Genomic DNA, 12,575 nt, shown 5'->3' with positions numbered 1-12,575 from the left:
TGTCTCTTCAAATCTTATTTAGTAAAAAAAATACAAAATATGTTGGACACACATTGTCAAAAGTTTTCTTACTAAGCCAGCGAGATTAACAGTAGATTGTCCCTATTTTTCTAGTCAACGATGAACCTCTGCTGTTATCTGTCGATGTTGACCTTGTATCTGAACCCTTTCTCGTTCCAGCTCCTCTATTCGTGGTTGCAGATCATGAGCATACCAATCTGTAAATTTTTTCAACTCTTAGTTTTCTTGCTTTAGCCTTTTATTCTCACTATCCTTATTAGCAAGTTTCTGTCGTAACTCAGATATTTGCATGTTAAGATGATCAATCTCACTCACCCTCGCCATTAACTTTCGAGACATGATCGTAACAGAGGCAGAATATTAACTACTGAGCATTCTTGATTCTGCAATAATCTCAGAATCAGCCTTATTAGAAAAACGGTTCTCTGCTCCTATCATGGTATTGACAGCCTCAGGAGAGAAGATTGATGATTGATGCGTCAAGGGTTCCTGATTTAAGTCTGGAACATTAGTGGAAGAGAATTGCTCAGCCATTCTATCGTTGTGGAAAAACAGAACTCAGGTCAAGAAGCGATGTATTTTTTTGGCATCTGATAGATGAAAATGCTCATTTTTTTTATAGAAACTCAGAGCCTTTAATCACGTTTGTCAACAACATCAGACGATTGTTTAAATCTCCAGCCGCACTAATTCATAGAGTTAGGCCTTGAGACTTTGCAGCATTTGTCGGGTCACGGATGACTCCTTTTTCAACTATCTACAGTGACTATTAAACGCATCGTTTTCTTCGGTCCATTTACTTGCTGCCGATCCTTTTTAATGATGCCAAAAGGGGGAGAAGTTTTATACTAGAACATTAACATTGTTTAAATTGTTAAACTTGTTATATATGCTTGGAATTATATTTATACTTTTGCTTGAAAAACTAACGCATATTTTCAGGGGGAGCTTAAGTATTAATACAGGTTTCAAATTCTATCAAGTATTTGTCATCATCAAAAAGGGGGAGATTGTTGAACCCAAGGTTTTAAGTTTCATGTGATTATAAATCTACACATGGATTTTGATGATAACAAATGAATTCAAAGAATAAAGGAGTTTCAAGCTCAAGTTGTCCACACAATGGAGTCAAGCACATCAAAGAACCAAGTATGAGCAAGAAGGAAACAAATTCACATTAAAGTCATAGAGTAATGTTGTAAATCTCTTAAAATTCGAAATTAGGATTAATGCTCAAAATTAATATTTTATCATAAAGCATTAAAATACATTTTCCACATGTGCTCCTTTTGTCATATGCCAAAAGTAAAATATTAGGTTTGATTTTTTTGAAAAAGTGAATGATGTTGTCTTTGACAATTGAAAAAGAAGAACTTTTTATTTGAATTTTTTGAAAAAGTGAATGATGTTGTTTTTGACATGTGAATCTTTTTTAATTTGAATATGAAGTCTCATATGCCTATAAATAGATCATTTGAGAGCTTCACATTCATAACGCCAAGAGCATACAACATTCATTCAAAGCTTTCATTCTCTCTTCTCTAAGCATTGAGCCTTAATCCTTGTTCATTTTGAGAGATATAGTTTGCGTTGTATTGTTCTTATTTCACTTATTGAGGAGTGTTTTCTGATAACCTACCCACTATCAGCTCTTGTATCATAAAAAAGGTGTGTATAACCCTTGTGCGTGTAGAAAGTATTCTACACGGGGAATAGTTGAATCATAATGCGTAAGGTGATTGCAAGTATAGATGGTGTTTTACACGGATTCTTTGTAGCGGTGTTGTTCAAAGGTGTAATAGGTTTCTATCTCTACCTAAAGGAGGTTGAATAGTGAATTTGAGAATTCTCAAGGGGTAGCTTGAGGCGAGGACGTAGGCAGTGGGGCCGAACCTCGTTAACATACTGAGTTTGCTTCTCTTTTACCCTTACTCTTTATATTTATTGTTATTTCATATTTTGTTTATATTTTATATTATATATTTGATTTATAATTGTTATTTTTTTAATACAACTCAATTCACCTCCTCACTTGTGCTAGTCATCTGGGCAACAGTCAGGATTATGTCACATCACGTATTTGTCTTTTTTCATCTCAACGACCATGATTCAGTTGATTTGCATAGTGTCAGTTTTTAGTAATTTGAGGGTACAACGTGTTAGTTTTAATAGTTTGGAGTGTAAAGCAGAAAATCTCTCATAATTTGAGGGTTCAAAGTGTAGTTTTTCCTCATTAAATGTTAAGTGAATGGGAGAGCTTCAACAAATGTTGAAGCTTCAAAAATTATTTTTGGAGTCTGGAGATTCAAGAATCCAGACACTCACCTCCCATGTAATATGTCAGTATAGCGTCACATTTCACATTTGCACTTTAAAGGTCGCACATTGGTTTGTTAACTAAAGTAAAAGAAACACCGAAGCCACTTTAATAAAGATGTGCATGATTCGAGGAATTTTGTTTTTTCTGATACAATTTTGTTTCTTCCTCTTCCGGAATCAAGAGTGGATACCCAACTTCTCCAAGAATATATTTTTTCAAAGTATCAAGAAAGAAAATGTTGGTCAAGTTTCTTTTCTGAGATGGGACTAACATGTCAAATGATAAATGTTTCTCAATTAAGTCAACGGAACTTTGTCTGCATTCGCTACTCTCCTTTACTATAATTAACCACTTCTGACACCTAAAATTCCCCCTTCATGAGATGCTGAGCAGAATCTAGGACTTTTGTTGCATCTGATTGCTTGAAAAAATGTGCAGTCTTGTGGAATCAATATGATTTTGTTTTTTGTTTTCTTAGTTGAAGCTATCCATTAAGTGGACTTCTGAAGCATATCTGAACTAATCACTCTTCATGACTACAATTTTGTATACTGCTTCTGTTCTCACCAGCTTACATATCAGTCTCGAGACTGCTAAATGCATTTCCTCATTTTGTTTCATTTCATTTCATTTTTCCATTCATCTTGTGGGTTGAATCATTATGCTTTTATCATGTCATAGCTCTCATGCTTGGTACTGACTGCAGGTTTGTATAAACAAGAACAAGGAAATGGGGAGAGATAATCGAGAGGGAGAGGAAGAGACAGAAAGTTACAGTGTGTGTTTTGAGAATTAGAAATGAGAGAAAATGGAGAGGGGGGAGGAAGAGAAAGAGAGAGGGTTGCTTTTTGCCTGTTAATTTCTCTCATTAATTAGCTTGATGCCTTTAATTTTCACTTGCTTGCCTTAGCACCCACCATCACAATTTCGAAGGAAAAGCTTTGCCCTACGGAGCCAAGTCATTCATTACTACTTTAAATGATTACAAACAAGTTAAAAAAAATGATTTAAGATGTCATATTAATTAATATTAAGCATTGTGAAATTTGAAAGAATTAGGATTTTCTCTTCTTTTTTTCTATAACACTTGGTTCACACAATTTTATCAGAATATAAATAGGATAAGATATGAAAATATAATAAAAAGTGACAATTTTCCGTACTTTATAATTATATTGATGATTTTTTTTTCCAAGTGGAGAACTGGCCGGTATCCAGTCAAATGATCCGGATAACAGGGTTAAAAGGGGGAGAAGGGAAGATTCAATAGGTTATGACATTGATGATGATGATGATGATGATGATGGACCATTATTGCTAAGACAGCATCATCAAATGTATGGAAATAGAGAGCCCTACATGGACTTAAAAAAGTACCATTTGTGGAAGATGGATGATGCTTTGTGTTTTTTAAATGCATTCATTCAATGAAGCGTTTTGGACATCATTTCTCCATGGTCAAAGGGCTCCATGGCAGCATGGCCAATTATTACAAGGAAACCACTCTACTGACAAAGTTTTCAACTACAATCAGAAAAACTATAACGAATCAGCCATATAACCAAGAGTCTTCCTCATCTTCAGGCACAAGAAATATCAGACAAGTGTATGTATGACTGTATTCAAGCACAAACTGAGCTATGCTTATACTTCCATGGATGGATTGACCCAAAAAGGGAAAAAAGGGGGGGATTCATGCATGCGTGTTCACAAAATTTGAGAAGCAGAAATTGAAGTGATGAATCCCAACATACTCCAAAATCAAGCTTCATGCCTTTTTTTTTAACCCCTTTTTTTTCACCTTGCGGTCTAAGTCTAAAAGTGAGGGGCGTGGAGGCTCCAGGTGACCACTACTTATTCCTATGCAAATAACAAAGAAAAAGATGGACCCCGAGACCCAAGGCATCAACTTTCCACCTAAAAAGACACCGAATGTAATCTGCATGCTCTAAGTTGTTATCATTCTTGGATGATCCTCATTATTAAACTTTGACTTACAACTTGAAAAATCCTCAGAAGTTTGGGTGTGTGTATCTTTAACAACTTGGCTAATTATCAGGGACAGGGATGCTCTTAGTGTAAAACAGGGCTATTTTAGTGATCCAAGCTACTATGATGAGCAACACACAGAGCACCAAGAAAAAATAGGGAAACAGGAGAGAAAATTGGAAAATTATATCAACTCAAGCTGGATGTCATAATGGAAGGGGGTGGAACATTCCCCAAGCAAAAAGGAAATGCCCTTTATATTTTAATAATAATAATAATAATCTAACTCGTGCAAATTATACACTTGGGAACTTATCATCACTGATGCAGAAGAATTATGTAAAAAAAAGTGGATGCCATGATCGATCGACCTGCTTTACTTTTTCCATCCGGTTCAGTTCAATTCAAGCATGAATGTTTATTAGCTCTCTAAAGAGTGGATCACTGAGGGTTAATGATTTTTGTGCATTTCCAATTCCTGCCTATGGTTGCTGCATTTACATTTTCATTTTGGGCCAAAAATCTCAAATGCAGAAGATTCAAAATCCGACTTCTCTCTTCATTTGGATTCAATATATGAGAAGGAAAAGTAGGGCCACCTTTGTAATTTGGCTTCAAAAGTAACGGAATTCTGGATACTGGGATCATCAAACGGTCCGTAGTAATATTCATCTTTATGCAAACATTGCTTTTTTGCTCTCTCTTTTTATAAAGTGAAAGATAAAACTGAACTATACTCTCTCAGAGATGGAGAGGACATTGCCTTGCAATTCATTTGCTCGCCTTCCACTGTTTGTCTTCGTTGCCTTTTTCTATCCTTCTCCCCTTAGCTCTGTGTGCGTGTCTAGGAGCTGTTGCTATACTCGAGTAAGCTCAATAGAAGTCTCTGAACTTTGATATTGCTTTTCTTCAATTTGATAGAAAGAATTAATTGGTTTCTTTTGAAACCATTTACTGTAAACCAGAGAGTTTAGCATGGCTGCTGCTAATATGAGGTCTGTCTTTCTTTCTTTTATGATTCTTGTGTTTCTCACATCTTCTCATCCTGTTTCTTCACATAATTCATCTCTCAAAAGGCAAGCTTCAATCCTGGTTTCTCTCAAACAAGCTTTTGAGTCCTTCAGTCCTTCTCTAAATATCTGGAATGAATCGAACTACTTGTCCCTTTGTTCTTGGACAGGCGTCCTTTGTGACAGAAACAATAGATTAGTAGTTTCACTAGACATATCCTGTTCGAACATCTCCGGCTCTCTGTCATCTGTAATCACAGAACTTGGAAGCCTTGTTAATCTTTCGGTCGCTGGTAACAGTTTATCAGGTTCTTTTCCCCCGGATATTCACAAGCTACAAAGACTTCAGCTCCTAAACATATCCAACAATATGTTCAGTGGAGACTTGAAGTGGGAGTTCTCTCCGTTGAAAGAGCTTGTGGTGCTAGATGCTTATGATAACAATTTCAATGGCTCACTTCCTTTGGGTGTCACTCAACTTCCCAAACTGCAACACTTGGACTTTGGGGGGAACTTCTTTACTGGGAAAATACCTCCGAGCTATGGAGGTATGAAGCAGCTCAATTATCTTTCACTTGCAGGGAATTCATTGGGCGGGTTCATACCCAGTGAACTTGGCAATCTTACTAATCTCAAGCAGCTTCTTTTGGGCTATTACAACGAATTCGATGGTGGGATCCCACTAGAAATGGGTAAGCTGATCAATCTGTTTCATCTAGACCTTGCAAATTGTAGCCTGGAAGGTCCAATTCCTCCAGAGTTGGGCAACCTAAAAAACTTGGACACTGTTTTCATGCAAGTAAATCAGCTCAGCGGTTGGATTCCTCCTCAACTCGGGAATCTGAGTAACCTGAAAACTCTAGATCTTTCAGATAACGCGCTAACAGGAGCTATCCCGGTTGAGTTCTCAGGCCTTCATGAACTTACCCTCTTGAACCTATTCATCAACAAATTTCATGGTGAGATCCCTCATGCCATTGCAGAGCTACCCAAATTAGAAGTCCTAAAAATGTGGCAGAATAACTTCACTGGAGCCATTCCTTCCAAGCTTGGGCAGAATGGTAGGCTACTTGACCTCGATTTGTCAACAAATAAGCTCACTGGATTGATCCCTAAATCTCTATGCTTAGGAAGGAAGTTGAAGATCTTGATTTTACAACACAATTTTCTGTTTGGACCTCTGCCTGATGATCTTGGCCAATGTGACACACTCCAAAGAGTCCGAATTGGGTATAATTATTTAAGTGGGTCGATACGAAGTGGTTTTCTTCACTTGCCTGAGCTATCACTCATGGAGTTATATAACAATTATCTTAGTGGGCCACTTCCTCAAGACACGAGCAAGGTACCCTCAAAACTCGTGCAGCTAAATCTTTCAAATAATCGCTTATCTGGACCTCTTCCTACTTCCATTGGCAATTTTCCCAGCTTGCAGATTCTTCTACTAAACGGAAACCGATTCACAGGAGAAATTCCATCCTCGATAGGCCAGTTGAAAAACGTCCTAAATTTGGATCTGAGTAGAAACAACTTTTCAGGCAGAATCCCTCCTGATATTGGAAATTGCCTCTTGCTGACTTCCTTAGATTTGAGCCAAAACCAGCTCTCAGGCCCAATCCCAATGCAAATTGCAGAAATTCACATATTGAATTATCTAAATATCTCATGGAACCACCTGAACCAGAGTCTCCCCAAGGAACTTGGGTCCATGAAGAGTTTGACTTCCGCGGATTTCTCCTACAATAACTTCTCTGGTCCAATACCTGAAACTGGGCAATATTCAGTCTTCAACTCTACATCTTTTGCTGGTAATCCTGACCTTTGTGGTGCATACTTGAGCCCCTGCAACTATCTATCAGGCTCACCAATAGAATCACATTACCACAATGGCAGCATGTCTCAAGTCCCCGGAAGATTTAAGCTTATTTTTGCATTGGGACTCTTATTATGCTCATTGGTATTTGCTCTTCTAGCAGTCATAAAAGCCAGAAAGATGAGGAGGAATCCAAATTCGTGGAAGCTCACAGCATTCCAAAAGCTAGAATTTGGAAGTGAAGACATTCTAGAATGCATAAAGGACAACAATATTATAGGAAGAGGTGGAGCTGGGATTGTGTACAGGGGAATTTTGCCAAACGGAGAGCAAGTAGCTGTGAAAAAGCTGTTGGGAATAAGCAAAGGCTCTTCTCATGATAATGGCCTCTCTGCAGAAGTGGGCACACTGGGTAAAATCAGGCACAGGAATATTGTGCGGTTGCTGGCATTTTGTTCAAATAAAGAGATCAATTTGCTTGTGTATGAGTACATGCCAAATGGAAGTCTAGGTCAAGTTCTGCATGGCAAAAGAGGTGGGTATCTCCAGTGGGATACAAGGCTCAAAATAGCCATTGAAGCAGCAAAAGGCCTGTGCTACTTGCACCATGATTGTTCCCCGCTGATAATCCATCGAGATGTCAAGTCCAACAACATTTTACTCAACTCCGATTTCGAAGCTCATGTTGCAGACTTTGGACTCGCCAAGTTCTTACAAGACACTGGAACATCAGAGTGCATGTCTGCAATTGCCGGCTCTTATGGCTATATAGCTCCAGGTACGTTTATTTTTCCCCCTTCACATCTGTTTGAGACATAACTCAAAGCTTTAGCTTCATCAGTTTCAATTTCGGGGAATCACAGGAAAGAGGTTACATTCTTTCATTCGGAACCTTGTTTGTTTTCTTCAATTCTGGGATCAAAATAACAAAGAGATCAATAGGATATACTTCTCCACACTCTCCATAAAAATATAGCAAGGATATACTGTTCTTAGGACCAAGGTGGAAAGTAGAATCCTGTGCATTTCATCAAGGGTAAAGGCTCCACTAACACAGGAACAAATTCTCCTTTTAACTTTTTCTTTCGCGAGCAGTCACACTAACCGGCTATGTGCATTGCATGTCTTGAGAGTTGAAGCCATTAGCCCATGCATGTTCGTTCAGAATCAGACCAATTACAGTCAACCTTTTTTACCAGCACCCAATTCTAAAACCATAACAAAATGCACACATTTCCAAATAATTTTCCCTTAAGAATCCAGTTTGGGATCTAAGCTTTACTTTCCCCGAACCACACAGAGAGTAGCACCATCTCTGTAGTTCTCAGACATAAACCATAAAATAAATACCTTTATTTTTTTCACAACTTAGTTCCTTTACCTGTGGAGACGAGCTGAGGCTTATTCTTTGTGTAAAAGAACAGTGGGATGAGTAAGAAAACATTGAAATTCCACCCAAACTTCACAACATTGAAAAGACCCTCTACCCTTCTTTAAAATAAACCACTGCATAATAAAAAGGCCAAGCATTTTTCTTTCTTCCTTTCGACATAGATATTGAGCAACTCAGCTATAAAAACCTTCTTATTTTCCATGTTTTCCCCTCCGCCTCCTTCGACAGAGTACGCATACACATTAAAAGTTGACGAAAAGAGTGATGTCTACAGCTTCGGGGTGGTACTGCTAGAACTCTTAACAGGGAGAAGGCCAGTTGGCAATTTTGGGGAAGAAGGATTAGACATTGTTCAATGGACAAAGATGCAAACCAACTCATACAAAGGACGAGTGGGGAAAATCTTAGACGAACGGTTGGGGAACATTCCTCTAGATGAAGCCATGCAGGTGTTCTTCGTCTCAATGCTATGTGTTGAAGAGCAAAGCGTGGAGCGCCCCACCATGAGAGAAGTTGTTCAAATGCTTGCACAAGCTAAACAACCAAATACATTTCCAATGCAATGACCATTCCCTCCCCCCCCAAAAAAAGAGTTTGCCAACGTAATCTGTTGATACATACAAGTGAAGTTGCCCTTTTTTTTTTCAAAAAACTGGGGTTTTAAAAGCATATATATGGTCTGTCTTGTTGGTTGTTGTAGTTAGATTTGTGGGATGCTGTGGTCAAAAGAGTGCAAGAAAACATGAAGGGTATTGCAAAAGTGATGTATTATTGTGTCATCATTTAGGTGGTAACACCAAATGATGTGAGGCTGCTTTTTCTTAATTTAGATTCTGTACTCAGAAATTGAAGAATGCTGGTGGATGCATACATGCATGCATGCATGCGAGCAGTCAGAACACAATTTCTGAGGCCTGGCTTGTTACAACCATCACAGTGGGTGGAAATATTGTAAAGAGAGTGTATATGTGAGCAGTCAGACCCTTGCTTTATGTCTTATCCCTTGGCAAGTTATTCTCCTGTATCTCCCCTCTCTGCTCTCTCTCGCATGGTGGACCTTTATGGGCTTTTGATTGGGCCTACCAACATTACATATTTTTATTTTGAGAAATGCTGTTTATAAAAGCGTTATATAATTTTTTTAAAAAAAAAAAAGTAAATATAGGACACATAACAAAATTAATTTTTTAATAATAGATCCTATTCTTTTTTAAAAGAATTATCTGGCATTTGCATACTTCTCAATTGTATGTAGTATTACTCTTTTATTTTTTTACTCTAAAGTGATGTTTTGATAATAAGTTGAGATGAAAGTTAAAAGTTGAATAAAATATTATTAGAATATTATTTTTTAATATTATTATTATTTAAAAATTTAAAAATGTTAAATTATATATTATATTTTATGTATAAATTTGAAAAATTTATAATGATGAGATAATTTTAAGACTCTCCCTTGGACCCTTAATTAACCATATAAAGCATGTTACGTCTCGTCTTTGAACAAAAAGATAATGATTTCACAAGAGTCTAATTTGGTAATTCCTCACTGAAAAATGATAGAGACCTTGCTGGGAGATTCCCCTCCAAGTTTTTTTTTTCTTATACTCAGTGATTAAGAAAATAATATTTAATAATATTGTAAATTTTTTTCTTTTTCTAAAATATTTAAAAATATTAAAAAATAATTAAAATAAATAAACAACAACACTAACAGAAAGGGCAACGGGATCCGCGGCGAAATCCCTAGCATTTTCCTTTCCCATTTGCCCACTAGCATTCAACACAAACCATTTATATAAATTTTTTTTTTTTGGCCAACTTTTTGAGTTTTCTTAAATAAAATGACTTTTCATCTGACTTTTAGTTAAGTCTTTTATTTAAAAAATTAAAAATAAATTAATAAAATAAAAAGTTAAAAACTGATTTTCATCAATGATTGTCAAACGAGATACATACAACTTTAAATAATTGAATGGGGCAACATGACTCCGTATACACGGTAGGCATGCATACATATTACATATATATGTGTGTGTATTTTGAATGAAAAAAATATTATTCTAATACTTCTACCCACACATGACCAACATAATTTGACTTATAAGATTTAAATTTTAAAATTTTAATTTTAAATTAAATTATGTCTTATAAATAGTATGTGATACAAAAATCTTATAATGAAGTTATTCATTTTAACTAGGTGCTTATTCACATAATATATATTGAAAGTTACATACACATAGAAATTATATAAAAATAAATTCACAAATTGATATAATTTTATAGGATCCGTTAGATATATTTTATAATAAAAATAATTTTATAATTTAACACATATAAATTTATTTTATATAATTTCTTTGTATCTAAAATATTTTCTAATACAGATTATATGAATATAGAAATGAGTTTTTTCATAAGGTTGATTGATCAGCACTTAAACTTTAGGTGTTGGAATAAGTATTATTTTGGTGGGGAAGGGCAGGCTGGATTCTGTTTGAATTGTCCCCACACTGGACACCAAATTGGCAAATTGCTCTCTTAATTACTAATTAATACAAGCTCTCTAATTACAAAGAATTGTCTTTTTCCTTCCATTTCTTTCTTACTTACCCTACAAAAATGACACCTCGATTGCGTGATTACTGATCATTCTTTGACATGGGACAGACAACTTTATATTATACTGATCATTTTTTTTTTTTAATTCAATATCATTTATTTCCTAGATCAGACCAAATTTATTGTCTCTCTTTTTGGCTCTCTACATATTGTCTTTGTGTTTGCTTTGTTGTAAGGAGAAGGACTTATATACACTTTTGAGTCACCTCCAAGGATTCACTACCTCCTTCCCTACATTCCCTCTCTTTCTACAACCACTGCGACTGCCGCTGCCGCCGCCGCCATCCCCAACATCACCCTTTACATATTTAACTTTTCTGTATCTTCAATGTTAGAATGAATGCATCTAGGTTCTTGAAAATCCAGGAGATCATAGCTAGTCTCCCCTAATGCCAGCATTGGTAAATAAAAAAGAGTTCTAGTTTTGCTTACAAAGATGTAGTGGGATCTTTTGCTGTTGTTATAGACCCATTGTTTGCAAAATTTTAACCCATTTTGGAATTGTATTAGGATTAACAAAAATTAGTTGCATAAATTTCTGTTATTAATTCCAAATTTTGTTAGTTTAGTTGTAAAAATTGTTAGTCAGACTTAGCTCTTCTATAATTAGAGCTTATCTGATATACCAAAGTATAAACTACAACAATAATTTTAACTTCATCTCTCTCCTCTCTCGTGGCAGCATCTCTCGTCTCTTCAACTCTATTTTAGACATGACATTAGATATTTTCTATTAAAAGCTCAGTTGTTTCAAAATTTTAAGATTGTTGGATACCAATTTAATTAAAACCTGACTGTTAAGGTGCTAATATTTTCTAACAAAAACTTCCCAATCTTCATCCTCTCCAACCATATCTATCCACTGAAACACATTCCCTAACTTTTAACTTTTAAATGACTCATCAGTACACCTAACTAAAGTTAATTAGTCGTTTCTCTATATCGTAAATCCTGTTTGTTTGTAGAGTAATATTATATATAATTATTTTTACGTATTTTTTATACACTCTACTGATATGATTGACTGGATTAATTTTTTTTTAATATACAACTAATCATATCATTAGAGTGCACAAAAGAGTACGTAAAAATAATTGTATATAAAATTTTTGTTGTTTTTAATGTTGGCAAACTTTTTTATGTAGACATCTAGGCGTTGTTATTGCTTGATAATTTAAGTCCAGAATCAATCCTACAGATACATTAATATATTTATTTACTCACTTCCAATTAAAAATCTTTTTTTTTAAACAATTAAAAATCTGTTTTATGGGTTACATAAACGGTGTGATCATGAGTTACCCCCAAAAACGTAGAAAATTAAGTACATTTGTATGGTAATATTTTCCTGAAATAAAATAATATATTCTGTTAATATTTATTCCCTCATAAATGATACTTGTA

General features: G+C 35.5%; 1 protein-coding gene across 1 annotated transcript; it reads left to right on the top strand.

The window, feature by feature from the left end:
• The first annotated feature begins 4,919 nt into the window (after nt 1-4,919).
• Nucleotides 4,920-9,543, top strand: LOC122277585 (leucine-rich repeat receptor-like serine/threonine-protein kinase BAM3). The gene is made up of 2 exons (XM_043087620.1): nt 4,920-7,931; nt 8,775-9,543. The coding sequence occupies exons 1-2, from the start codon at nt 5,306-5,308 to the stop codon at nt 9,110-9,112; spliced, it is 2,964 nt and encodes a 987-aa protein (XP_042943554.1). The 5' UTR covers nt 4,920-5,305; the 3' UTR covers nt 9,113-9,543.
• Nucleotides 9,544-12,575: the final 3,032 nt, after the last annotated feature.

The sequence above is a fragment of the Carya illinoinensis genome, chromosome 9 (genome assembly GCF_018687715.1).
Source record: "Carya illinoinensis cultivar Pawnee chromosome 9, C.illinoinensisPawnee_v1, whole genome shotgun sequence".
In the NCBI taxonomy this organism is placed as follows: domain Eukaryota; kingdom Viridiplantae; phylum Streptophyta; class Magnoliopsida; order Fagales; family Juglandaceae; genus Carya; species Carya illinoinensis.
The sequence above is the reverse complement of the archived record's forward strand: the minus strand, read 5'-3'. Positions and strand labels throughout refer to the sequence as shown.